The 24,645-nt window shown below is 41.0% G+C and overlaps 1 protein-coding gene across 1 annotated transcript in view; it reads right to left on the bottom strand.

Moving 5' to 3' along the window:
- The window catches only part of DYM (dymeclin), a 337,064-nt gene that overhangs the window by 107,619 nt on the left and 204,800 nt on the right, over positions 1-24,645 (bottom strand). Inside the window, exon 12 of the mRNA XM_019531678.1 lies at positions 1,230-1,332. Within this exon, the coding sequence (XP_019387223.1) occupies positions 1,230-1,332 (103 nt within the window). The remainder of the gene's footprint in view (positions 1-1,229; positions 1,333-24,645) is intronic.

Raw genomic sequence — 24,645 nt, 5'->3', positions numbered from 1 at the left:
ACTGGATATACTTCCTTACTTTGGGAGAAGGTGGATTTTGTTTTGGTTTTTTTTAAATATAGTCTCTAGGCTTTCCAAAACTGCACATATGTTAGAGTGCGACTGCAGGAAAACACAACCAATAAATCAGATACCATAAAAATCACTGGTGCTGTAATGAAGTTCCTCTGAAATATGGCATCACAGGTGGCAAGAATAAATAGAAAGAAACAGCAGGTGATTTATTGACTCAATAACCTTGGCCTGCATTCTGCTTTTGAATAACAAAATGTCTCTGGTTTGGAGGACTACGTACGAATATTGACCAGGAGATGCAGGACAAAAACCTTGCCACTCAAATGATTTATCCTGAGACCTCAAAACCTGACCTATTAGATAAGATGACACAGTCTTAATAGCTTTAAATACCTGGCGATAGAGCAATGCAGTATGTACTGCCTGAGAAAAATGGTTTCCAGAAGACTTATGAAAACAAGGCAAAGATGAAAGTTGTATTTCAATGTTCAAACTCGCAGCAATTCATACATCTGGGAAAAGCAGTTTTGTACATAAATATAAAGAGGTAAGAATGCAAATCAATATAACCAAAAGACACTTGAAGAGAATATGTTTATATTGTTACTTATGACTTTGGAAGAAGTTTCTTTGTCGCACTGATTAACAGTACAAGTAAGATGTTTTCTGGCAGCCATGCAATTAAGTTATGAATGGCTGCCTACGTACAGACACTGGCTTACTAGAACAGTATTAAAACCATCCTTTAACTTTGTATATATGTGTGTGTGTGTATGTTCAGAAAATATTAGCTTAATCAAGGACCGCAAAATATACTAGGTTTTGCGGTTTCAGAGATTTATTGCTTGCTTGAACTGATCTACATAATATTTCAAGCATTTAAACTACTGGTAAATGCCAAAAAGCTAATTTTAAAAATAACGTTTTTAACAATATCTATTAAATGCATACAATTACAACCATCTTGAAACTGCAAACTGACGGACTTACAGTAGGTTTCTTAGCTATGAATAGCTGTGGTTTTGTTTGGCCATTTCTAAGTATATTTTTCATTTTCTTACTAAGTTTCAGACATGATGTCATTCACAGAGGTTCCTACATTATGGTGTTGGTGGTTGCCTGGTTGTCACACACTTTGATAAACTTTTGCAGATTTGGGGATGTTGCTGCTTCTATTTTGAAACATTTGCTAAAACACAAGCTCAAATACTCACATAATCAGGAAGCGGAGAGTCATCTGAACTGAGGGAACCTCGCAAGGATTGTGTGGCTTGCTCCAGAACTTTGTTGTGCTTTTTGGACAACAAAGAAAACAAACTGAAAAAAATTGAAGAAAAGAAAAAAAGGTTTATTGTAACGACAAGTTACAAATTTAAAATTAGCTAAACTATTCACAGGGAGAACATTTCTTTCAATTAGGAGTTTAAAAAGAAAATACTGAGTGCATTAGTCACGTGGATAACAGATTTATTAGATCTTGGAAAATGAGAGAGAACCCTGAATTACAATGACATGTCATACAATAAACTATGGGAAGGGATGTCACATTTTCAGGGTTAAGTACTCAAAGGCCAGGAAATAATACAGTTAAGGTTGCATCTGCAATTTCAGTTCTGCTTTCATGTTTAATTATTAAAATACAATCTTGAAGTTCTTCATTTCATGCTATATATTTATTTTCCAGAGCCCCAGATATACATAAGAGCTTGAACATTCTTCATTTCACGCAAAACATGAGTTTAGTTCACAAAAGCTTAGGACAGAAGTCTTCTTTATGGAATGTATTTTGGTAAGTGTATCAGCACTCATACACAATGCATGTTCTTTTTAAGCAGTCCAGACTCTCTTTAGTATAATTCAGGGAATAAAGCATTGACTTACAAAATCTTTGAACATGGAGAGTGCCTGTGTGCATCTTTTTTATTGCTACTTTCACTCTGGGTAGACATGTCAAAAACATAAGTGACTTAGGAATAAAAGTTCTATTCGGAACTGATGGAATTTATGATGGTTTGCTCCTAAAAATGTTACCAAGCATTAATCCTTAGCATGTGAGTTAAGTAAAGTGTACTTCCACATAAAGTATTATAAAAGTCCTGTCTGATATACAAATAACAGTATATGATATCACAAGGAACTGCACAAACATATCTAAGTCTGCTAAAGAATGTATGATTTGCGACAGCAGCAGCTCCTTCAACAGCAAATTTACTTTATAAAGGTGCTTGTAAATGTGCTGCTCTTTAGTTATATAACTGTTCCTTTGTTGACTGTGTTTAATACACCCTTCAGTATTATCCATCTCTGCCTCTTCTCTTCACGCTAATCAAGGGAAGCAATCTAGCTCTGCAATCTAGCAAATCCTACACACCTCTAAACATTTTGTTGCCCTTTTCAAGATTTTGTCAGACTCTGCTCCAGTAAATCATTCCCTAGGTGAGATGAGTGAAGCTGAACACAGTTTATAACAGAGCAGCAAAGTGACCATATGGCTAGAAATTATGAGTGTGCGCACGCACAGGACAGCAGTGCATTTTATTCCATCTATTTATAATATCACCATAAAAATAAGCCAGAAGAAGCACCTAACTCCTACTTTCCCTTCCATCACATTCAATATAAATTTATTCAATCTTTTCTTTTTAAGGCCCTCCATGGTTTATTCCTACCTTCTTTCAGGTCTTGTGTGCTATCAAGACTTCAACTTCCAGCCTAACTCCACCAATAATGCCAGTTCTGAACATACATTTGTCAAAATTTTCTACAAGCAACTTCACACTTTTTTCATGCTATACGTTGTATAAGGGATCCCCTTCCACCCCCACCACCCTGCATTAAAAACCTGCAAAGACACTACACTGCCCAAACACAAACTTTGCTGCCTGCCAGAAATCAACAGTAGTTAGGGAACTCCTGCCCTGTCACCTCTGCTCATTATGCTGCTCATCATGGTCTTATGGTTACCTGGTGCTCTCTCATTTGTATGCTGTATTCTCCTTCTCTCTCCCATTTTATAGTGAGATTCTAAGCCTTTAGGGGCCTTTTTGCTCAATGTTTGAACAGAACCTAACACAAAAGAGTCCTGATCCTTGATTGGGTCCTTAGGAATTCCCACAAAGCAAATAACAAATAATGAGAGTTTGCACAGACTGGGACAGACACTGGGCCAGATGGAGTTGATCCAGAGCACAAACTCTCAAATGATACCATTTACACCTGTCTTGATTTCTCCTTCCTGAAATGCCCCAGACACAAGTTTTCTATCATTTTTAGCTTTTCTATAACCCTCAGGGAGTAGTTTCCTGTGCTCACCTTTAAATCCATTCAGAGACATTGGGGCTTCTCTTGTAGCACTATAACAATTCTGAAAGTCTTATATTCAGAACAAGAACCCAGAGAAACACAGAGACAGCAGTACATAAGGTATGTTCAAGTCAACCATGCTCCAAGTTCAGGGTACTGAACACACATGGCTGAGCTGCCAGCCACCCCGACTGGCCAGCGCAGCACTTCTCCCCAGTCAAACTGCCAGTGGTGATGGAGGGAGGGAAGGGAATGGAGGTTCCCCCCCCAGCCCTGAACCAGCACAGTTGGGGGGAGGCCTATGCACATCCTAGCATTGCTGGTCAGCATGTCTCCTCCCCCCAGCCGCCAGCTGTCAGCAGTGGGGGGGAGGGGGGAGGGAGGCAGAGCAGAGGCCCCCACTGCATGGCTCCTCCCCCCAGCTGTACCAGCTCAGGCTGGGGAGGGGGCATGGTGGGTCCACATGGTGGGTGCCTCTGCTCCCCTCCTCTGCCCTGCCACAGAGCTGGCTGTTGGCAGTGGGGGAAGGGGCTAGAGAGAGAGTAGCTGTGCTGGCAAGCCAGGCCAGGCAGAGTGGGGGGATCCACCATGCAGACCCCCCCCAGCTGTGCTGGCACAGGCCGGGGCCAGCCCCATCCTGCCACCACTGCCAGCTGGCGCGGCCCCCAGCCCTGCCTCCTGCCTGCAGCAGGCTCTGTTAGAGTCTGGTAAGCTGGAACAGACAAAGGTGGCCAAGGCTAGCGCACCACCCTGTCGGGGGAAGTTAGCAGGGCCCACGAAGCAGCCTGGACCAGGCTGGGGGACTGCAACCTAACTTGAGTTGGGAGAGAATCTGTTAGTGAAGTTCAATAGACAAGTCTAACCTAAATCACTTAAGTTTGATACTACATCTACCCAGGTCTACCTTAGACCAGGTTCTGCCATTTTTAAATTGGTCTGTGCGCTGAACTTCTATACTGTTATGGGTTTAGACTGGGTTTTGGTTACTTACACCTGTTTATGTGTAAAATCTGTACCTGGCCACAGTGATCATATTATGACAGGCATAACATAGGAAACTAGACAGGTTAAAGAGAACATTTCTCATGAAACAGCCTCAAACTTTGGAACTTCATGCCATCGGTCTATTAGACCATGAATTCATTACATTCTCATGTTTTCCACCAGACCTTTTCTTGGACCGCGGATCACGTGGCTACCTACAGAGTTTGGAATGGGTTGCATCTTATATTTGCATGCTTTCTTATATGATTTTAAGTGCATCAGAAAGACTACTATATGGTGCTGACAACAACATTGCTAAATCTGAGTTGTGAAAAATTCCTGTCTTTAGAAGTAACACTGCATTGCCTGTTTCAGGTAAACAGACAGTTGTCAAAGCCAAGTTTTAGGGAAGCTGGAAACCTGTTCTTGAGCCATCATTCTAGTTTGTAAAAACAGCAGTGGAAATTTAGGAAGGGAAAAGGGCCTCTGTCCACACCCTTGTCCTTGATAATCTTTATTTCTGTGTTGCCTCACTGTTATCAAGCTCATAGACTGAGGGAATATTCTAAGTGCTTCCGACAGCTGTAGATTGGTGGGAGGCTGATAAAAAGGCTAAGGAGTTAGATATCTTGTCAGGACTCCAGATGGTTACACCTGAAGGTGTGAGGGGCAGAGAAGAGGGTTCCAGAGACTGAGAAAGTCATAGCTTTCTTCTGTCCTTTTCTTTGAGACAGTTTTCTTGCATTATTAGACATTAATGAATGCTCTTCAGTGTACTGATTTGCCACCTTTGGATATAAAAAAAATAAGCATTTCTTAGTCTCGTCTGGCTGTCTTTCTACATAAAGCAGAAATATGATCCTGGTTTTAGTTTTATCATGGGGGTCAAAGTCAAGAATCTATATTTCTAGCTCTATTTTTGACACGCATTCCTTTTCCTCTGTGTACTTTCCTCATCTGTACCATGGGTGTGACTGTGGTGAATGTTAATTAGATAATGTCTGTTAAGTGCTTTGAATATGGGGAGTGTTATGGAAATGAAGTTGTTGATACTAGTCTTAAAAAATAGAGTGAAGAAATGTTAGGAACATCATAGTACGCAGTGACTTGGCTCTTAAAAGAGAAGGTGGACGTTTGGGGGAAAATATCTCATTCCTTTAGACCAGGGGTGTCAAATTTATCTGGCCCTGTGAATTGGATGAGTGGTGCAGGGCCAGTCCATGGGCCAGATCAGGCCCATGGAGCCTCCCTCCCTACATGCCTAATTCAGCTCAGACCGTACCCACACAGGCTTGTCTGGGATGCCCCCCTTAGCAGGCACCATGGGACCTAGCCCAAGCAAGCACTGCAGGTAGCATACGTCCCAGACACTGTATGCAGGGATGATCAAGCACAGCAAAAGGGGCAGCGCCATGGGCTGGATTATGGGGCTTTGTAGGTTGGATCTAGCCCATGGGCCATAGGTTTGAAACCTGTCCTTTAGAATCCCTCAAAAGGATATTGCAAAATCTGTTATTTTTGGCTGAGCCTTGGCTAACACCTAGGCCGTAGGACACTGTTACTGTATGGAACTTATCCCCTACATGCTGGAATGGTTACCATATCAGAATGATTTTTAAGCAAGTACAAACCGAAGAATTTCTTTTGTCTAATGAACATTTTTGTAGGCAGAATAGCTTTTAGAGTTTTCTATGCTCCTCAAAGCACTATAGCTTCCCCTTATGAACTCTGAAGCAGACTATATCTACAGTATATTGGCTGCAGAAATATTCTGCCACTTGAATGTATTTTTTACTTAACCGACACCAGAAGTGCATATACGAGTATGAGAGAAACAGAGTAGGGTTTGACTGCCTTCTCTAGTGTTCCCCAAGGGAGGAAACTAGTGATTCCCCAGTGCTAAGGACAAAACATGAGCATGAGTCAGGTTCACTAGCATTTACTTCCCAATTTGTGTTGAAACTTTGAAGTTCGTAGATTCTAGGGTCGGAAGGGACCTCAGTGGGCCATCGAGTCTGACCCCCTGCCCCTGGCAGGCAAGAAAAGGGTCACCAAACCTGGGGTCATGTGATCCCAGCCAGGTGCCTGTCCAGTCTCCTCTTGAAGACCCCCAAGGATGGGGCTAGCACCACCTCCCTTGGAAGCCCATTCCCGATCCTTGCAACCATGTTATCTACATTGCTCTCGGTGGCCGTAGGTAAATCTAATATCTGATGTAAATGCTTAGGGAATGTCCCAAAATGAGCCAGTAGGAGGTGCTATAAGAACATTCAACAAGACACCTTTTCTGGATACTGTGTATCATGTCAGCACTGCGATATAGTGGGCTGTACCAAGAAAAATCTTTTACAAATATGTGTTGTGGAGACAGTATAATCACTTAGAAGTAATCTAAGAAAGCCTACTGGAAGGCGTTCAAGAACAGGTTAAACCAAGTATTGGTCTATCCCCGAAGGCGCAATTCATTTTTTGGAGAGGAAAAAAGAAGCACTGGGAGGACAAGCAACTTCTGACACAAGTAGCTCCTTTGAAAAATATTTTGAACTGCTTTGGCTGCAAAGTGAATGTAAATGCAAAATAAGAGTTTAGGGGGCAGCGTTTTTGAATAATGTATTGTGAGAAAGGGAAAATGCACCCCAGCGTGGAACTGGGAAATATACTGAAAAAACAATTTTTTGACCAGTACATTAGCTGCTGAACCCTCCCCTCTCTATTTCTACTCCTGAAACATTAATAAGCACAACAGATAGGGAGTGAACTGCCAACTTCCACAGAACTCTGGAGAGATGACTGAATTAAACAAAAGAAAATGTCAGCTGAACCTCCGGATTAACCGCAAAACATGGACATCTATTAGGGTGCTGAATAAACTCCGAAGTGGAAATGGCAGAAACCCCAGCACTCAAGACAGTAAGTTACACTCATGATTTGTGCTTTTCACAGCACTCTCTACCCATGGATCCGAAAGCGCCTTGCTAAATATTCACTGGGCCTCACAGTAGTATTTAGAGGCAAGCATTGCTATTGCTATTCTGTTGCACGGCTGGAAAAGGTCTTCTTGATTTGCACTTGGATGGCTCTTTTACTTCAGTTTTTACAAACAGGGGTGGCTAAAAGATGATAAACAGCTGGCGGCAAGATAGGGAAGGAGACTAACAGCCTAGAGCAGTGGAAGAAAAGGTTAGGGATTGCCTTAGTGAAGCCAGACACTTGCAAGTTGGCAGGGTAGAGCTAATTTCAGAGCCACTGGCTATTCTTTTTGAGAACTCGTGGAGGTTGGGTGAAGCCCCAGAAGACTAAAAAGCCCCATAAGGTTTCTTCCATGCAGCAGGTTCTCAAGGAATCCACAGGGAAGCACCTGAAGGAGAACAAGGTGGACAGGAAGAGGAAGCAGGGATTCTCCAAAGGCAGGTCATGTCTCACCAACATGATTTCCTTCTATAATAAGAAGGTGACAGGGGGGAGAGCAGTAGATGCGATATATCTTGACATCAGCAAGATTTATGAAATTGTCTCCCACAACATTCTCATTAACAAGTTAAGGAAATACAGACTAGACAAAAGTATTGCATGACAGATACATAACTGGTTGGCTCATTGTCCTCAATGAGTAGCTTTCAGTGGTCAATGTCCGTTGGGAGGAGGTCTCAGGTGGGGTTCCCCAGGTTCTGTCCTGGTCCGGGACTTATCAAAATCTTCATTAATGATTTGGATGATGTGATTCAGTCCATTCTTTGCAACTTTGTGGATAACACCAAGTTGGGTGGAGTTGCAGACACTCAGGAGAGCAGGACTAGGATCCAGAATGGCATGGCAGATTGAGGGATGTGGTTAATCCCTTTGATTTGGCAATGGTGAGGCCACATCTGAAGTACTCACTCCAGTTCTGGACCTCCCACTATGGAAAGGATGTGGACAAACTGAAGGGAATTCAGTGGAGGGTAACAAAAATGGTCAGAGGACTGGGGAACAGGATTTCTAAGGAGAGGCTGAGGGAAGTAGGCCTATTTAGTCTGCGGAACAGAAGACTGAGGGTGGATTTGATAGCAGGTTTTAACTACCTAAAAGGGGGATTCCAAAGAGGATGGAGGTAGACTGTTCTCAATGGTGACAGATGACAGAACAAGTGATGGTCTCAAGTTGCAGCAAGGGAGGTTGATGGTTGGATATTAAGAAAAACATTCTCACTTGGAGGGTGGTGAAGCACTGGAACGGGTTACCTAGAGAGGTGGTAGAATCTCCATCCTTAGAGGTTTCTAAGGGCCAGCTTGACAAAGCCCTGGCTGGAATGACCTAGTTGGGGATAGTCCTCTCTTGAGTAGGGGGTTGGACTAGATGACCTCCTGAGCTTCCTTCCAACCCTCATTTTCTATGATTCTATGCAATTCAAATGTACAGGGACTTCCTTCCAACAGCCTAGTAATAGCACTCATGGAGCAGTGGTCTAACAGAAAAAGCACAAGTTGGGGTACTACTTGGTGTCTGTTATAGATCACCAAATCACAGAGAAGAACAGGATGACTGGCTTGTATCTATGATCTATATTTAATGGGTAGGAAAGAAAGCTGCATAATCATGGATGATTTCAAATCTAAGTACGGCATGGTTAGGTTAAAGCGCTTCTCAAACTGCCAGTATTAACGTGTCAGAGCTTCTAAGAAATCATCCATGACAATTTTTTAATTCAGTTAAATTCAACTTGAAGGAACTCTTCGTAAGGCATGAACTTGAGTGATAAAGAAAAATGATCAAGCACATAAGAAATTACTGGCTGTGCAGGTGCAAGTGATCATGATTTTATAACGTTTCTAAGGAGAAGAAAGCCTAAACCAGTAATAGATGAACTTTGTACTTAAAGAATTATCATTTCACAAAGATGTTGGAACAAAACATTTAAATATAATAGTATAAATGATTAAGAACTATTCAAGAGCATTCTACCAGATCCCCAAAAACTCAGAATCCTATGAGTGAGAAGGAAGGATATGCTGGTTTAAAAAACACCACCACCAGCCTGCTGGGGAATAACTGCAATATAAAAACTGATGCAATACTAAACAATTCAGGGCATATAATGAAAAAAGCTGAAGTTTAAAATAATTACTACAAATCTGAAGTTCGAAATTTATGGGGAAAGAAACAGGGAAAAGGAGAACTCTATGGTGAGAGCTGAGCACAGAAACAAGGTTTAAAAAACATATTGGGAACAAAAGGAATTCTAACCAAGTTACTGGACCGTTACTATATGCAACCAGTGGAACTATAAGTAAAATTGCAAAAAAGGGTGGTCATCAATAAATATTCCCAGTCTGTTAAAGGAAAAAAACCTTGATGCTCCATTCATATCTGGTGAGGGTGATATATTTTCCATTCAAACAGTAACTCAGGAGGCAATTTTCATCTCATATGTTTAGATCATTCTAGCACCCAAGAGTTGTATGAAAGCTAGCTGAGAAGCTATCTGGATCATCAGTGCTAATTTTCAATAGGTCTTGGAGCAATTGGGAAGGTATAGCTGGCTGGGATAAAGTTAATGTTGTACCAGTACTTTAAAAATATAAACAAACCAGACCCAGGTTATTCTAGGCCTGTCAGACTGACATTGTTTTGGGGAAAACAACAGAATGGCCAATACAGGAATTGATTAATAAAGAATTAAAGGAGGGTCATATAAATAATATTAATAAAAGAGGAAAAAATTCATGTCAAACTAATTTTTTCAATGAGACTGCAAGCATGATTGATAAAGTTAAAAAGTTAGATACCTAGAAGGAATTTATCTGACTTGGTACCACAACACACTTTAATGAAGAAACTAGAATGATAAAAAATGGCACATATTATATAGATTAAAACCTGGCTAACTGACAGATCTCCAAAGGCAACTGTAAGCAAAGAATCACCATCAAGTGGGATTCCACAGAAACTAATTATTCGCCATGTTAAAAGCCAATAACCATTCCAAAGCTATTAAAGCTATTTCTAGATTTTATTGATGACCTGGGAAACAATGCAATCATTACTGTGAGAGTTTGCAGATGACATAATAGTGGGTGGTATGGCAAAAAAATGAACAGGATGAGTCACTGGTACTAATTGATCCATTTCTTCTGAAACTGATCAAGCAACATGTGTTTCAAATACAGCCACATATCACACACCTAAGCCATAATGACAGGATAAGAAATGGTATGACTCTGAAGAGGACTGAAGGGTCATGACTGAGATCTCTAAATTTAAGTTTGCAGTGCACCACTGTGGCCAAAAGGCCTGACATGATCCTTGAATAAACAAACAGGGGAATGCCGGGTAAGGGTATTTGTCACTGAAGAACGGCTACTGGACTAGAACAGAGAAGAATATTTAGGAAATGGCGATGGCTTACAAAAGACTGATGTTAACAGTTAAAGGACTAGAAATCGTGCCTTACAGTGATACTTACAAGTATCTAAGTCTGTTTAAGTCTAGAGCTAAAGGAAGGTTAAGGTGTGGAAGTACCCGTCTGCGGAACAGAAATTTGAGAACAGGGGGCTCTCCAGTGTACAGACAAAACATGTAACAAGCTCCAATGGCTAGTAGGTGAAGCAAGACATTCAGACTAGAAATAAAGCACACCTTTTTTAACGGAGAGGGAAACAAAGCAATTTAGCAAGGGCTGTGGATTCTCCAACACTAGAAATCTTTAAGTCAAGATGGGCTGATTTTCTAAAATGGATGCTCTAGCTCCACCATAGCTATCAGACTTGAAGCAGGAATTAATTGAGGGAAGTCCTATTGCCTATGTTATGCAGTAGGGTCAAACTAGATTATCACAGTTGTTTCTTCTGGCCTTGAAATTTATTAATCTAAGCAATGCTCTACAAGTCCTTATTCACAAAAGAGGGAGGAAATGCTGCAGCAGAACCTGTGGACATTTTTATTTTGTGGTTTTCCATTATATATAATCTAAAGAAAAAGGCAGACAAGACAAACAAATCTTCCTGGGAGACAGCTCAATTCATGCTATTTGTGGGTTTTGCGGCCTTAAGAAAATCACTATCATTAAAATGGGTAAAACTGGCAAAGAACTAAACACTTACATTAGCGGCCTGACAGCCCCACACAGCTGTACAGCAAGGCAATATTAGCAATGATGCTGTCTTGTTATTCTCCATGGCACAGCTTGTAATTAAGGCTGCAATGATTAGCTGAAATGTAAAGTTATGCAGACCATTTGTGCCAATTTGGAAATGTTGACCTGCATGTTCAGATAGGAAGTGATGTATGATATGCAGTCCTGCAGCTAGATCCATGGGGCTGGGAGGAGTTCACATTTTTGGATGAGATTACAGGAGTCACCACACCCTAAACACCTCTGCCTCTCTGAAATCCTTAGATCTCCATGTAAACTGGACATGCACCATAGGCTCCACTACAACAACAAAGAGATATGTAACCATCCAGTTAGAGAGAGAGAGAACTAAGAAGCCTAAGTGTAGCTTAAATGTGTGCGCAGTCCATCAGTTCAACCTGGGAAAGTACATATTCTTGTATAAAGCCTGATGGTTGGCTTTAAGGATCTGTGTGTACCAGATACTATTCACTTTGCAAGAGAGAGAACCTTTAGCACAAAAATGAAAGAAAGAGGGGTACAACAGGCATGGTCAGACAACAAGCATTTGGAGGCAAGGAAAAGTGTATAGGACCCATGGAAAGAGAGACAAAAATCAGAGCTGTACATGGAAGAGAACTATACAAAATCACTCGGGCAAGGATTAGGGGTTTGACCATGATAAAGCTGATGAGGGTAAACCAGAGAGATGAAATGACATGGTATCAGGGAAATGTTAGAAGTAAAGTCAGAGAAAAACCAAGATGTGGTTAACTATTTTAACTACAAATTCCAAAAAAGACTGATTATTGAACTGCTGGAAAGAGATTACTTCTCTCCTTGCCCTCTGTATCTAGGCAGACAAATGAAACTGAAATCTGGAACCTGCACAGGGGAGAGGACATTGGCATGAAGCAACAGGGGCAGGGCAGAGCAGAGCAGATGGTTTGGAAGGGAGTAAGGGCAGCTTAGCATTTGTTGAAAGCAAGGCTGAATTTAAGCTGCCAGGATAGCCTGAAAGAGATGAAAAACTGAAATAAATACAAGATCAGAGGGGGAAAGGTAAACTGATAGCGACCAAAATGTGCATGATAAATGATGCCAAATGAAGAAGAGACACAGACCACAGGCAAAATCCCCTCCCCTGCAAATATACTAACCTACTTCCAAACTTTCAAGAGCTGTAGTAAAATTTCCCCTAGTTTGAACAATTAAAATACCCAGTAAAATCTGTGAATATAGAATTATTTGGAAACTACGGTACTGTTTGAAATAGCATATTTGGTGCTTGGAAACTTAGGTTTTAGCCTTAGAGGAAGTACAAAGTAATGAACTGAGCACCAGCTGAACACAAAACACTAAGCTGTTCAAGACTAAAATCAGCTTCATGGGTCAGAAATCAAAATAGCAAGTTTATTTTTGCCCTCAAGATTAAGAAAATGTATAAAGTTTAAAGAATTTAATATACATAGTAAAAAGCTGAAACCTACACACTATGTAAAAATATGATTCCAAAAAATTGCATTGAACAGCATAATTCCATTAGAAACAGATCCTTTTGTACAGGAAAGACTTAATTATTTCTTGGACCAGATACCTGATCTCACTTAAAGTTAGAGAGAACATAAAACATACATGCCATTTTAGCTGCATCTTCTGTTTTGAGGCCACTGCTTAAGGCATCACAAAGGAGAAAAAAGACAACATGTAGATAAGATGAACAAAATTACTTGCATCTATTTCCACTATTGAGTCTGTAGCAGCAATGGAAAAAAATCCTGAGTATTATTGTCCCAACTTGTAGCAAACACTGTGAAGCATCTCAGGTTACCTTTACTTTGGTTTTGCTCTCTATTTGGCATCAGGTTAAAGTATCAATTGTTTTGTAAAAAATCTGCGATATTTTACAAAATATATTCACTCTAGCAGATATCAATACTAAGAAATTAATAAAAAGTATACAAGTGCATCATACAATGGTTTCAGAATTGATAATAACAAATCCTGAAGGTATTCAAAAACAATTAATTATAGGACTATGTTAGCAAACAGGATTTCCTGCAAAAATGTAGTCAAGTAGACACAAACAGTCTGGAAAAAATATGGAGGTAAAGGAAGATAAAGTAAATATTTACAAAACGAAGTCTACAGTTTAATTTGCAAGTGAGTGGGAAATGCATTTTTCAACTGAAGGCATAAATTGTTATAGTTCATGGATACCTTCCAATAAACCCAACGGTGCTCTCATCACCAGAGAGCTCATACTGGATACAGAAGCCACTAAGAGCCCTTGCAAATTCCTTCAGATAATTTTATTCCGTTTTGGTCTGGAGTACAGCTAACTTGCTTACACTTCTACTTAAAGGACCAAGGATAAGTCTTATAATGAAGAGGGTAGAGTACATGCTACAAATACTGTGTAAATCCTGTAATCCTTATCCTTACTGTAAATCCTTATAATGTGGACCATTTTATATTATGGAAAGAATGGCACTGATAACTAGTGGTCCTACGAATCAACACACAAGGATTTTCATCTACAGAAGTGCCATGGAAACTAGGCATCAGCTGGGCACCCAGCCAAGCAAATCATGTGAAAGAGTTGTCTATGAAGGAGTGAAATGGTAAGCTAAGTTCAGAATACAGTCTGCAGGTGGGGGACTTCAGTGGCATTCGCCAGCACGGATGAGTCATTCCACCATGGAGATGAGCAGTGTCAGCAGGGTCCTACAAGATCCTTCCTACCCACCCATCTCTGACCTGGGGTGGGTCATTCTGGCCCACAACCAGATAAGGTTCCCTACCCCTGGCCTAAAACCCTGCAAGCATGGTATATGAAGTCCTAAATATCATGAATGTTTGCCATTCCAAGTAGTGGGTTCACAGCATCTAGAACAGTGTTTTTCACTCCTTGGTAGACTCAAGCCTCTCCCCCACCCCCACCTCCCTGAAAATGCTAACTTTGTTTTCACTCATTTTTTTTTAACTACGGAAAAATAATTGAGCAAAGCTTCTGTTGCAAAGAATTTAGGAAGACCACACCAGGTCAGCATATTTTTCACACCATGGATTCTTATTTGAAATCCAAGGTTTATCTTGTGACTCATGTGCAAGTGTTTGCACACCCAACAGTGCTAATATTGCACAACATTCTTAAAAGGATCCTGCAAGACATCTCAGGGGAACCCTGGGATGTCCTGATCCGGGTAAATACAATGAAGTGAAATGGATATTGAGAGTCAGTGCTTCTCAGCTGCAGATTAGAGCCATTTGTTCTCCCTATGGGCGTACAGGGGGAGGGACTTGCTAATGAAAACAGAATCAGAATAAAGCTCTTTTGGTGGTTTTCTAAACAGGCTGAACATACCAAAATGTTTGGAGCTCTCTCCTCCCCACCCCCATATATCCAAAATATGACAAAGTTAGAAGCAACAGAAAACAGTTTTTTAATGGGCAGTGTAACTACCCAACCTACAATCATGGCTTTTGAACAGCAGTGATAGAAAGAGTGGGTCTGGTGTGTCTGAAGTTAACAACTTTCTGATCAAGAAAATAATGCCATAGGGCTGCACAAAAATAGGTAGAAGGAAACTACGCAATAGGGAAGGGCTTAATTTCTCCAGCAAGGCAAACAATCCTAGCAAGGGGCAAACAGAATACATAGGGCAGTGAAAACTAACATCACTGGACATGTCCTAGTCCCCTAAACAATCCCCCCAAAAATATTAACGTCTAGGTTCCTTGTACAGCTTTCTACATTTTATCCTCCACACACCTACTACATTTAATAAATGAGTAGCACTTACTAGGTGCATCTACACGTGCAATTAACGTGCCTGAATTTACTGGGCAGTAATTTTGGGTGGATTAAACTGTGCCTGGGCATACATCTACACATGTGCTTGTGCTGGGAGCAAACTGAGCCTGACAGGAGCAGTTTAGGCCATGGTTGCTCCTGTCCTGCACTGCCCCGCTGCAGCAGCCAGGTGGAACTCTACACTCCAGCCACAGCTTCCAGGTGCTAGGCATGGACTGGCAGGGTAAGGGGGAGGGGGGCAGCCCCGGGGCTGACAGGGGACATGGGGTGGGCAGCCCTAGACTGGCAGGGAGCATGGGGGGGACAGGCCTCAGCTCTGGGTAGTAGCATTGTTCAGCATATGCCTGCTGGCATGGGGTATGGTACCTGGGAGGCAGGCTCTGTCTGGCAGGAGTTCTGGGGGTCAGAGCTGGGTTATGGGGAGGCTGCAGCACCTGGCACATGCTCCCAGCAGTGAGCCATGGTGCCCAAGGGGCAGGCAGCAACTGCCAGGAGCTCTGGAGAGGTCAGAGCTGGAGTCTAGGGGGCTGCACTGCCTGAAACTTGCTCTCAGAAGTAGAGCATGTTGCCAAGGGGGCATGCAACAGCTGCCAGGGGTCCCATGAATCAGAGCCCAGATCTGGAGGGGAGTGCATCACCCAGCAGATGCCTGCAGTAGTGGGGCATGGTGACCAGGGGGCATGCAGCAGCTGGCTGGGAGTCAGGCCAGAGGTCCTGGAGCCAGCATCAGGCAGCTGAAGAGTTGCCTGTGCCATGTGGCTGGAGAAGCTACCAACTACGTGGCTCAGCACCAAGCAGGAGGCTGACCAGGCACAAACTGCACCCAATACATGCAGTACTAGCCAAAAGCACTTTAAATTAATCCAACATGCAGTAATTGCTGCACAAGTGGAGATGGTGATACTTCTACTTTAGTCTAACAGGCAGTAAAGCGCACATGCAGATATATCCATTGTGTGCTTCTGCACCTTAAATTCTGGTCCTATCCAGTCAGAGCCAACCAACCCTGAGGGGGGTGCGGGGTCCGGGGCAAATCAGTCTGTGTGGGGCCTCTTTCATATTGCATGGAGGGGGGGGGTCTCCATGTTTCTCCCACGGCATGGGGGCAGAGCTGCCAGCTCCAGGTGGGCCCTGTGGGAGGGGCCACAGCCACTCCGCCCAGCTCCACGGGGCTCCCCCAAAGCACAGGGCCTGGGGCGGTCGCCCCAATTTGCTGTACCCTAGGGACGGCTCTGAATCCAGTAAGCAAACTTCTCTCCTTCACAGAAAACCAGCAGAAGGCCTCTCTGCTTAAGTCCCTCAACATATATTTAAAAGGATGAATTGTTCTTGAACCGACCCTCAGTCTGGACCTGAATTTCAGCCCCTGCAAGGGCTAACAGCCCATACCCCAGATTACATACCAACCTGCCATTACATAGAGAGCAGTCAATGCATTGTCAGCCTCCCTGGACCACCACTGAGCACTACCGGGGTGCACTCTTCTGGGGCTCTGCAGAGCTACGAGGATACCTTTGACGCAAAATGAGTTTTATTTTCGAGACATGTAAAGTGAACCAAGTCTGTAGAAGTGTATATTAAAGAGGAGAAAGAACACAAGATGGATGGCCTGAGGGCACATGACTACGCTTCCCTGATCTTTACAAATGTGTAGGACAATTACTACTTGTCAGTTCTTGTCAAAGAGGACTTGTTTTATTCAATTTTCCATAAGCTGATGTTTTCAGTTCAGGTTTTCCTCTAAATTGTATCTTCTTCTCTTTCCCCCTTTACCCTGATAGTCATATATATGAGTAAAATTCCCTAGGGTTTATCAGTGTGTCAAATTACTCGATCAAGATAAAAGAAAGACACCCAAAGAACCTTGTCTACCTTGATCAAGAAATAAATCTCTCTCAAATTGAAACAAACTTTGAACAGCCAATTTTGAAGAGTGTCAAGTTTTTTTTATTTTGGATCATCATAATTCTAGGATGGGGTTGTCCAATATTTATCATTATGACAATACCCAGAAACAAAATCCTAGGCCAAGATCTCAGGAAAACAAGTGCTTCACAAGTGTATGCAGTTACAGCACATGTGTGAAGACAAAGTACATAGATAAAGAGGCAAATCAAGTATTTCTAGAATCCTAATATCCTGCTGAGAAAGGAGACTGAAAACATGCCCTTCTCTAGTCAATAAGCATATTTTTTGTATTCTTGCACAACAATTAGAAACAGATTATTCTTTCCAACTTGTAAAATAAAAAAGTGTGCAATTTATTAATACTTCGTCCAGGACCTCAAGAACTTAACTGACATCCCAAGCATTACGTTATTTTTGTCGATGTAAGAATAAAATCTCTCTTCCAAGACTTTATATAATGGATCATGCTCAAAGATAGCAGAATACAAATGATCTCATCTGTTGGTATTTAATATAAAAATTAGGGCTAATTACATTGCCCAGCCCAACAACAGGTTTCCAAGCCGTAAATCCTATGGAAATCGTTTTTTGGAAGAAAAAGCAACCAAGTCACAGACTGTGACAGTTGGAATCTAACATCTCACTGATGTAATGTGAAAGTATCACAATTACTGCCACATGTTATTTTGCTCTACTATACCCCCTTTAATTCTGATATATACTGATATATTTGCTTTCACACATTTCTATGTTTCATAGTATAAACACTGTAATAAAGTATCTGTCTGTTTTTACTGGTTTCCTTGTGGATATTCAGCCAATTACAAATTAAACTGCTAAAACTGAATTCCTAGTTCCCCCTAAGACCTTCCTTCTCCATTGCAGTAGGCATCCTCTCTGTCATTTTGACTCAGTCCACTGAACAGGTCATGAATGGGGGACTAAGCCATGTCTATGAGAAAGCTTCTCCCTGTATAAGTCCAAGATCCACTTTTTCCTGCCTGCTCACTTTGCCAAAACTTTACTTCAAAGCCTGACCCTGTGTCTTGACTGCTTTTTCAAACTTGATACCTGAAATTCTGACACCACCATTTTAAATGTTAGGCTGCTACAGGCATCCCTCTGGCTTGTCACTCTATGTCTTAGATCCTGACAAACACTATTTGTCATTAGTTTTGAAAGCTCTGTAAAAAACATCAGGGCTTCAAAGTTAAGCACTCAGAAGTTATGAAATTCCTGGATAAGGTGGTCTGGCCAATCTAGTCCAACCCTTTTGCATATATAATTCATGATGTAGTTTGATATTCTAAAAGGATCCTATTTTTCCCCAGGATCTGTGCTGTGGAAAAGGAACGAAGAGAAAGGATGGCTGCGTAGGTAAGGCAATTGAATGATGGATGCCCTACAGTCTTGGATTTTATCCCTGCCTCTCTGCTGAGGGGTACCTAAGGGATTCTGAATAAGGCAATGAAACTGAAACATTCATTAGATGGCCACTGATTGCATTTCTTGAGTGTCAAGTGTGAGATGCTTGGGCCAGATTTGCAAAAGCACTAAATACTTAAAACAACAAATGAAGTTGATTAGATGTTCACAGCACAGCTCTGAAATGCTCTAAAAATGCTAGAATGCTTTGGAAAAAACAGGCTCTAGGAGTTTCAAGTTAAGTACCTAAAATTAATGGACAATTTTGGCCTTAATCCCTCTATCCTCTGTTTTCTACATGTAAGACAGCAACAGCAGCACCACCTACTCTCACAGGGATGCTGGGAAGCAAATTCCTTCATCTTTGTGAAGCACTGAACTAACATAGTAAGAGCAACAGAGAAATCCATGAATAAGTGCATAATTGTGCATTCAGTGCGCATTTGGATGGCACATGTTAAACAGAACTCGTGGCTATACACTAACCAGAGGATAAAAAGAAATACTGAATAATTACACAGTCAGTGAATGAGGGCTGGGCCCTGCAGAAAAAACTACTATCGTTTAATTAAAGACAGTATCATAAAACATACACAGAGTATGCATTAGGGACTAAAATAAAGTTACACAGGCCACCACAATCTGGTATTTCCTCACTTCCAAGCACTTGATTAGCAACCTTAACGTGCTCAGTGTTTTGGTCTGGTCTTTAACATAATAATGTGATAAAACCTGACTTCACTAGATCCATGGAAATTCATGTAAGCTGAGCATTTGCAGCTATACAGTGATAATACTTTTTATTCATAAAGCCAGTGAACTTTGGCTGGATTTCCAGGCACAGACCAGTGGCAAGATCCGGCCCTAATATTATGAACCAGCTCTCTTGTCTCCTAACATTTTTACCAAAACAGTTTATGGGAAGAACATTTTTCTCAATACACATAATAACTTAGCTATTATAAACACGTTGTCATGGCAATACCATTTGCCTTAAACTTAGTATCCAGCAGCACTCTTCCTAGCAAAATGAAACCAGGTATTCTTGCTTTTAATAAAAAGCAGGGTTAGAGGTTGTAACCTACCTCTGCAAAGTTTCAGATGAAGTCTGTATTCAAAGGAGCAACTACCAAGTTTAAACTAAGAGTTTAGAAGCAAAAATACAACTCTAGTAAATTCAAGGGGTATTTTGTATGTGCATGGAGTCGAAGATTAGGCTCTTAGGTTCATATCACTACTTTCCCCTGAAATTTAGTTGACATTGATAGTCAACTAAATATACACAAGCTACAGCAAGGATTTTGCTAAAGATAGTAATTTCTGCCTATAAGGCTAATATATAAACATGTGTTTGGAAAAGGTGTTTAAACAAAATTTAGAGAGATGGAAGGAGTCAAGTTATAAATTAGTTGAAAAGTATCAAAAATGCCAGAAATAGAGACAGGGTAATATTCAGTTGTACTTAAGTGGTCAAATGCATTCAAAACATCAAGGCGGACACTATTGTGAGATTTAAATATTCTGCACTAAAGGTTTTCTATTACAGTACAAGAGTGAAAATGCTTTAGCAACAATAACTGTAGCACTGCTTTTGAAAATTAATTTCACATGTTCATCCTAAAATGTGTCTTGGTTTTTGTTTACAAAGTCAATTCTACTCAAAGACACTAACATGATGTGCAAGTACCTAGTTATAAAAGATGGATAGTGATTTTTCAAATTTGGCTAGCTGCACATAAAATGATCTTTCGAGAGCAACACACATGCCATCTTCTCCAAGGAATTGCTAAATACAAGTATTGAAACATCAACTATCTTTAATCTGAAAAGCAAAAGGGAGTTATTAATAAGGATTACTTCACTAGAAATTGTCTTATCCTTTACAACAATGAAAAGGGTGCTGCTCTTCCCTAGCCAAAGCACAAGCCTGGAATGCTGGGTTTTAAGAACGTCACCATTTTGCACACAGAAAGCAGGTAATGACATACAGCAATAATCCTATTAACGAGTGGCACAAACAAATACTATGTGTGCGTGTGTGCAATCACGGTGACTACACACAGAGCAAACATGCAAATGGTAACCAAATTGTTTGTTTAGGAAAAGCTGGCCCTAAATTACACAGTAGTGTCCAATACAACAGAGAGTGACCATAAAAACAGGAAAAGAAATGTTTATCACACAACTCCAAATCCCCATGAAAAAGGTTACAAAATGTAACTTCAACTTAAGTTCTACCACTGATTTCCCCACAAGCAAGCCTATAGTTTCCTTCTAACACCTTTCTTTGTATTTGTTTTCTGTTGATAGGTCTTTCATGACCATGTTCAATAGATAAAAGTTAAAACCACACCCTTTCCCTGTAGTTCTATCTTAAATTATCTCCATGGCCTTTTATCAGCTTCTCTGAGCGTGGCTGGCATTTCCTTGTGAACATGCCAATCAAACCACTGGCTGAGGTGCAAAAGGGACACCCTGGTCTCCACATTACAACAAAGATTTCAGTCTTTAGGTTGAAATGAATCTTAACCCCATTTTATATCATGGCCTTGTTCGGCCTAAATAAGTCCAATAAAATGGTTATATTACTCAAATAGTCAGGGCCTAAATTTTAGCAAAATGAAATAATTTGGTATTTTTGCAGATGTTCAATAAAAATATATAAATGCTGTACAAGCAAGCAACCACTTACAGTCATGCAATCAAAGGGAGAAACTGAACTTTCTGTAGGTAAATCTCTTAACTTGCTATTCATTACTGCTCTAATAGGAGATCAGTTAGTAATCCAGGCAAAACTTTGCAGGCATACTGTACTCACTTTATTTCTTCCAGTGCATGAGACTCTGGGAGAAGCCAGTAAAAAGAATGTTTTAACAAATATACACAAACCTCAGGATTGCTGGGAAAACCAGTGCAGATTTGGTCTTATGATTCATTCAAGCATACTTGCAGTTGTGCAAGTTTTTCCATCTTTAAAACCACTAAAATATTTTTTTAAAAGTTCCAGTACTGTGCTCAAGTGGCACAGTAATTAACTTTACATTGTCTTCAATTTATGCAGAAATTAACCTCATTTCCACAGAGAAAGAAGGGTGCGTTTTTGTGCCTTCTTATAGTTATTTCAGCATTTCAATTTTTCCTTATGCAAGCCCCCACCAAAAACCAACCAACCAAACAAAAGCTTTAAAGAACAACACAAATGTTTTTGTTATTCTGTACAAAAGTCAACAGCCCAGCTCACCCTGGGTCCTCTTTAAAGCCACTGGGAGCCCAAGGTAAGCATCCAAGGACAGAAACTGATACAAGCTAGCAACTGCCACATTCCAGATACAATACAATACAATAAAATATATAACAACATTGTGGGGCATGCTTTAAAAGGCCTTGGGAACACTTACCCTCCAACTCTGGGGGACAGATGAGACAACAGCCGCATTGCTCTGCAGTACTTGCAGTGGGATACCAAGAGCTATGCAGCCAGAATAAGTCAACTGATCTGCCATACAAGTGGCACAATGGTTTTTAAAAGAACAGTTTTTTAATTTATATTTGTTTTTAATACATCTGTCCAAGTCTGTCTGTCACACAATCTCAGTTAGACACTTCTTGTGCAAAGCACTTCTGAATGAGTATCCTTGCTCCCCTAACTTAAGCTTCTGGATGGTCTTAAAGAATAGCTTCCTGTATTGCAGGCTATTTGGGAAATAACAATGTGCAGTTAATTGTAAACAGATAACACTTTATAACTTTTTCTTATAAAGTGCAGGGAAAACTTTGTACTTGGAAGATGTACTCAACTTTGTCATAACCCTCCCTAAGGAAGTGGTTGTCTTAATGCAAGGAGAAGCAACTTCTGGCCTGTGGAGATGATGGCTTTGCCTATGTAGCAGCTGGGCAGCAGAGAGAAGCAACAGTATTAGCTCCATGTTGGAAGTATTTTGTGTTAAATTGGCCCTCTTTTGGAAAGTGTTGTTGACCCCTGCCCTAATGTTTTGGAGACTAGACAGCACTCTAGAAAACCTGCTTCAGGGAACAAACCTGCAGTGGCAAGAGGATGATTAGATGTTTAACAGGAATTAGAGACTAGAAAAGATCTACTACAATCTACAACTTCCTTCAAATTGTGACTTCTTGTTTCCAATTGTGAGACGCACAGTAACTGCTATCTGAGGCTGTCCCAGAGGTACATTTTGCTGGCACTAAAAATGCTAATCATCATGAAATGAATGAAAAGCACTAAAATCATTTCAAGGGCTCTCCTGTTCTTGCATCATGGGAAAAGGTAAAGAGAAGCACTTAACTAGCTTTCACCTCCCGAATCATTGCATACATTTCAAGTATAGCTTCTCTTTACAAACTAAACAGTCCTGCTAGACTGGAAAGCATTCCCAACAGAATCCCTTAAGGTTTCTACTTAATAAGTTAGGGTGAACTTCAGTTCTTTGTCAAGGGTCTGGGCACTTCAGATCCCACTTATGTTCCATTTTGAGGGCTGGAGTGGTGCCCAATACTTGTCATTCGCAGGGCAGTTGAAGCTCACTCTTAAGGATCTCATTGCTGGTGGACTGAGCGCATGCACGGTGGCCCATATATGTTTATAAGGGCCTTGTTACAATTTATGCTGTGAGCTGCACAAATGTTCATTCAATTAGTGCTTACAGTTTGGAGCAATCACACCTGAAGGCTAAAAACATACTCTGAATGTCTCCCACCTGCACAACCGTGACTTGCCACTAGAGGCCTGGTGAGCAGGGCTGATGAGCCAGGACAATCCCTGTGGGCAAGGGTGGGAGAGATGGATTGGGGGTGGGGCTACCAAGCCCCCTTGACCAATTAGAGGCACTGGGGAGGGGGGACTGCATTCTGTCCACGAATGCCAGCCCTGTGGACCGCCCAGGAAATAGGCCAGCAGCAGCCTCATATTCAGCAGACCTCTAGTTATGTGGATCAGAGCTAATCCTGCCCTGGAGTCGCAAAACTTTGAGTCACATCACAAGTGCTTTAAGCCTCTTAAAAGTGTTAATGTGCAGCCAATTCAAGGGTTAAGAGCTCCAGGAGCCACCTAAAAGTACCATTTACCAAAGTTTTTACGTGCAAACCACGATTCTCATTCTGTCAGAAAAGTTAAATCACTGCACTGACTGGAAGCCATGATACTTGAGCTATATTCTGAAATCTGATGCTGATTGGCCGCCTAAGTGCAATTAAGCAACTCACTTCCTGGACAGTAGATTCCTTTTACTGAAAATGGGGACAATGTTGTTATCCTTTTCATAAAGGGCTTTAAGATCTACCCAGGAATAAGTGGGAGTAAGGCATTACTGCATGATATGTTCCTAGAAAGTAATTAAAATACCTGGAGGCAAAAAGGCAGGAACAAAGTTAACTGAAATATTAAAAAAATACATGGGTACTGAACAATTTTTCCATCTAGTCCAATACCCCAGAAAATCCTTCTGGAGTTAGAAGAAAGGTGGATTTTTAGTTACTGTCCTGAGGTTTATATAGCCTGAAAGATTAACCCTTGGCTAACTGGAAATGGGTTGCAGTTGCTGTTGTTCTCTCCTATATTTTCTAGTCTCGGGTTCAAGCAATGGAGTCTTTTTCAATGTTTTCCTTGCATAAAATTCAGATACAAATGCAAACACTTGCATCTCTCATCCCCTTCCTCCAGCTGTAAATTAGGATTCCATCTAGGAATCCAAGATCTTCATATACATGTTAAACCAAACCATTTTCAAGATGGAAAGACAAATTGGCTAACCCTCTCCATTTTTTTAAAAAGCAATTCAATCAACTTTATTATTCAAAATATTAGAAATTGCTCTTTCAATTCTATCACCCCACCCCTGCTTTTTTTTCTTTAAAAAAACAAGGTCTAATGAGAAGCTGGAAGACCTGAAAATACTATGAATAGCCCCAATTTCATAATAATTTTAAGCTCAGTTTTGCAGATCCAAACCATGCATGTAGCTAAGACTAACATCAATGCATTTGGATCGTTACCTAAACTGCATAGCTGGACTGCTCAATGACTGGCGATCACTTCTATGGCAAGAGACACTTCCAGGTTAGTATATTACTTGCATTACAAGACACAACC

This window comes from Crocodylus porosus, unplaced genomic scaffold (genome assembly GCF_001723895.1).
Source record: "Crocodylus porosus isolate Cpor-Errol unplaced genomic scaffold, CroPor_comp1, whole genome shotgun sequence".
Lineage (NCBI taxonomy): Eukaryota > Metazoa > Chordata > Crocodylia > Crocodylidae > Crocodylus > Crocodylus porosus.
This window is presented reverse-complemented; position numbering and strand designations above follow the sequence as displayed.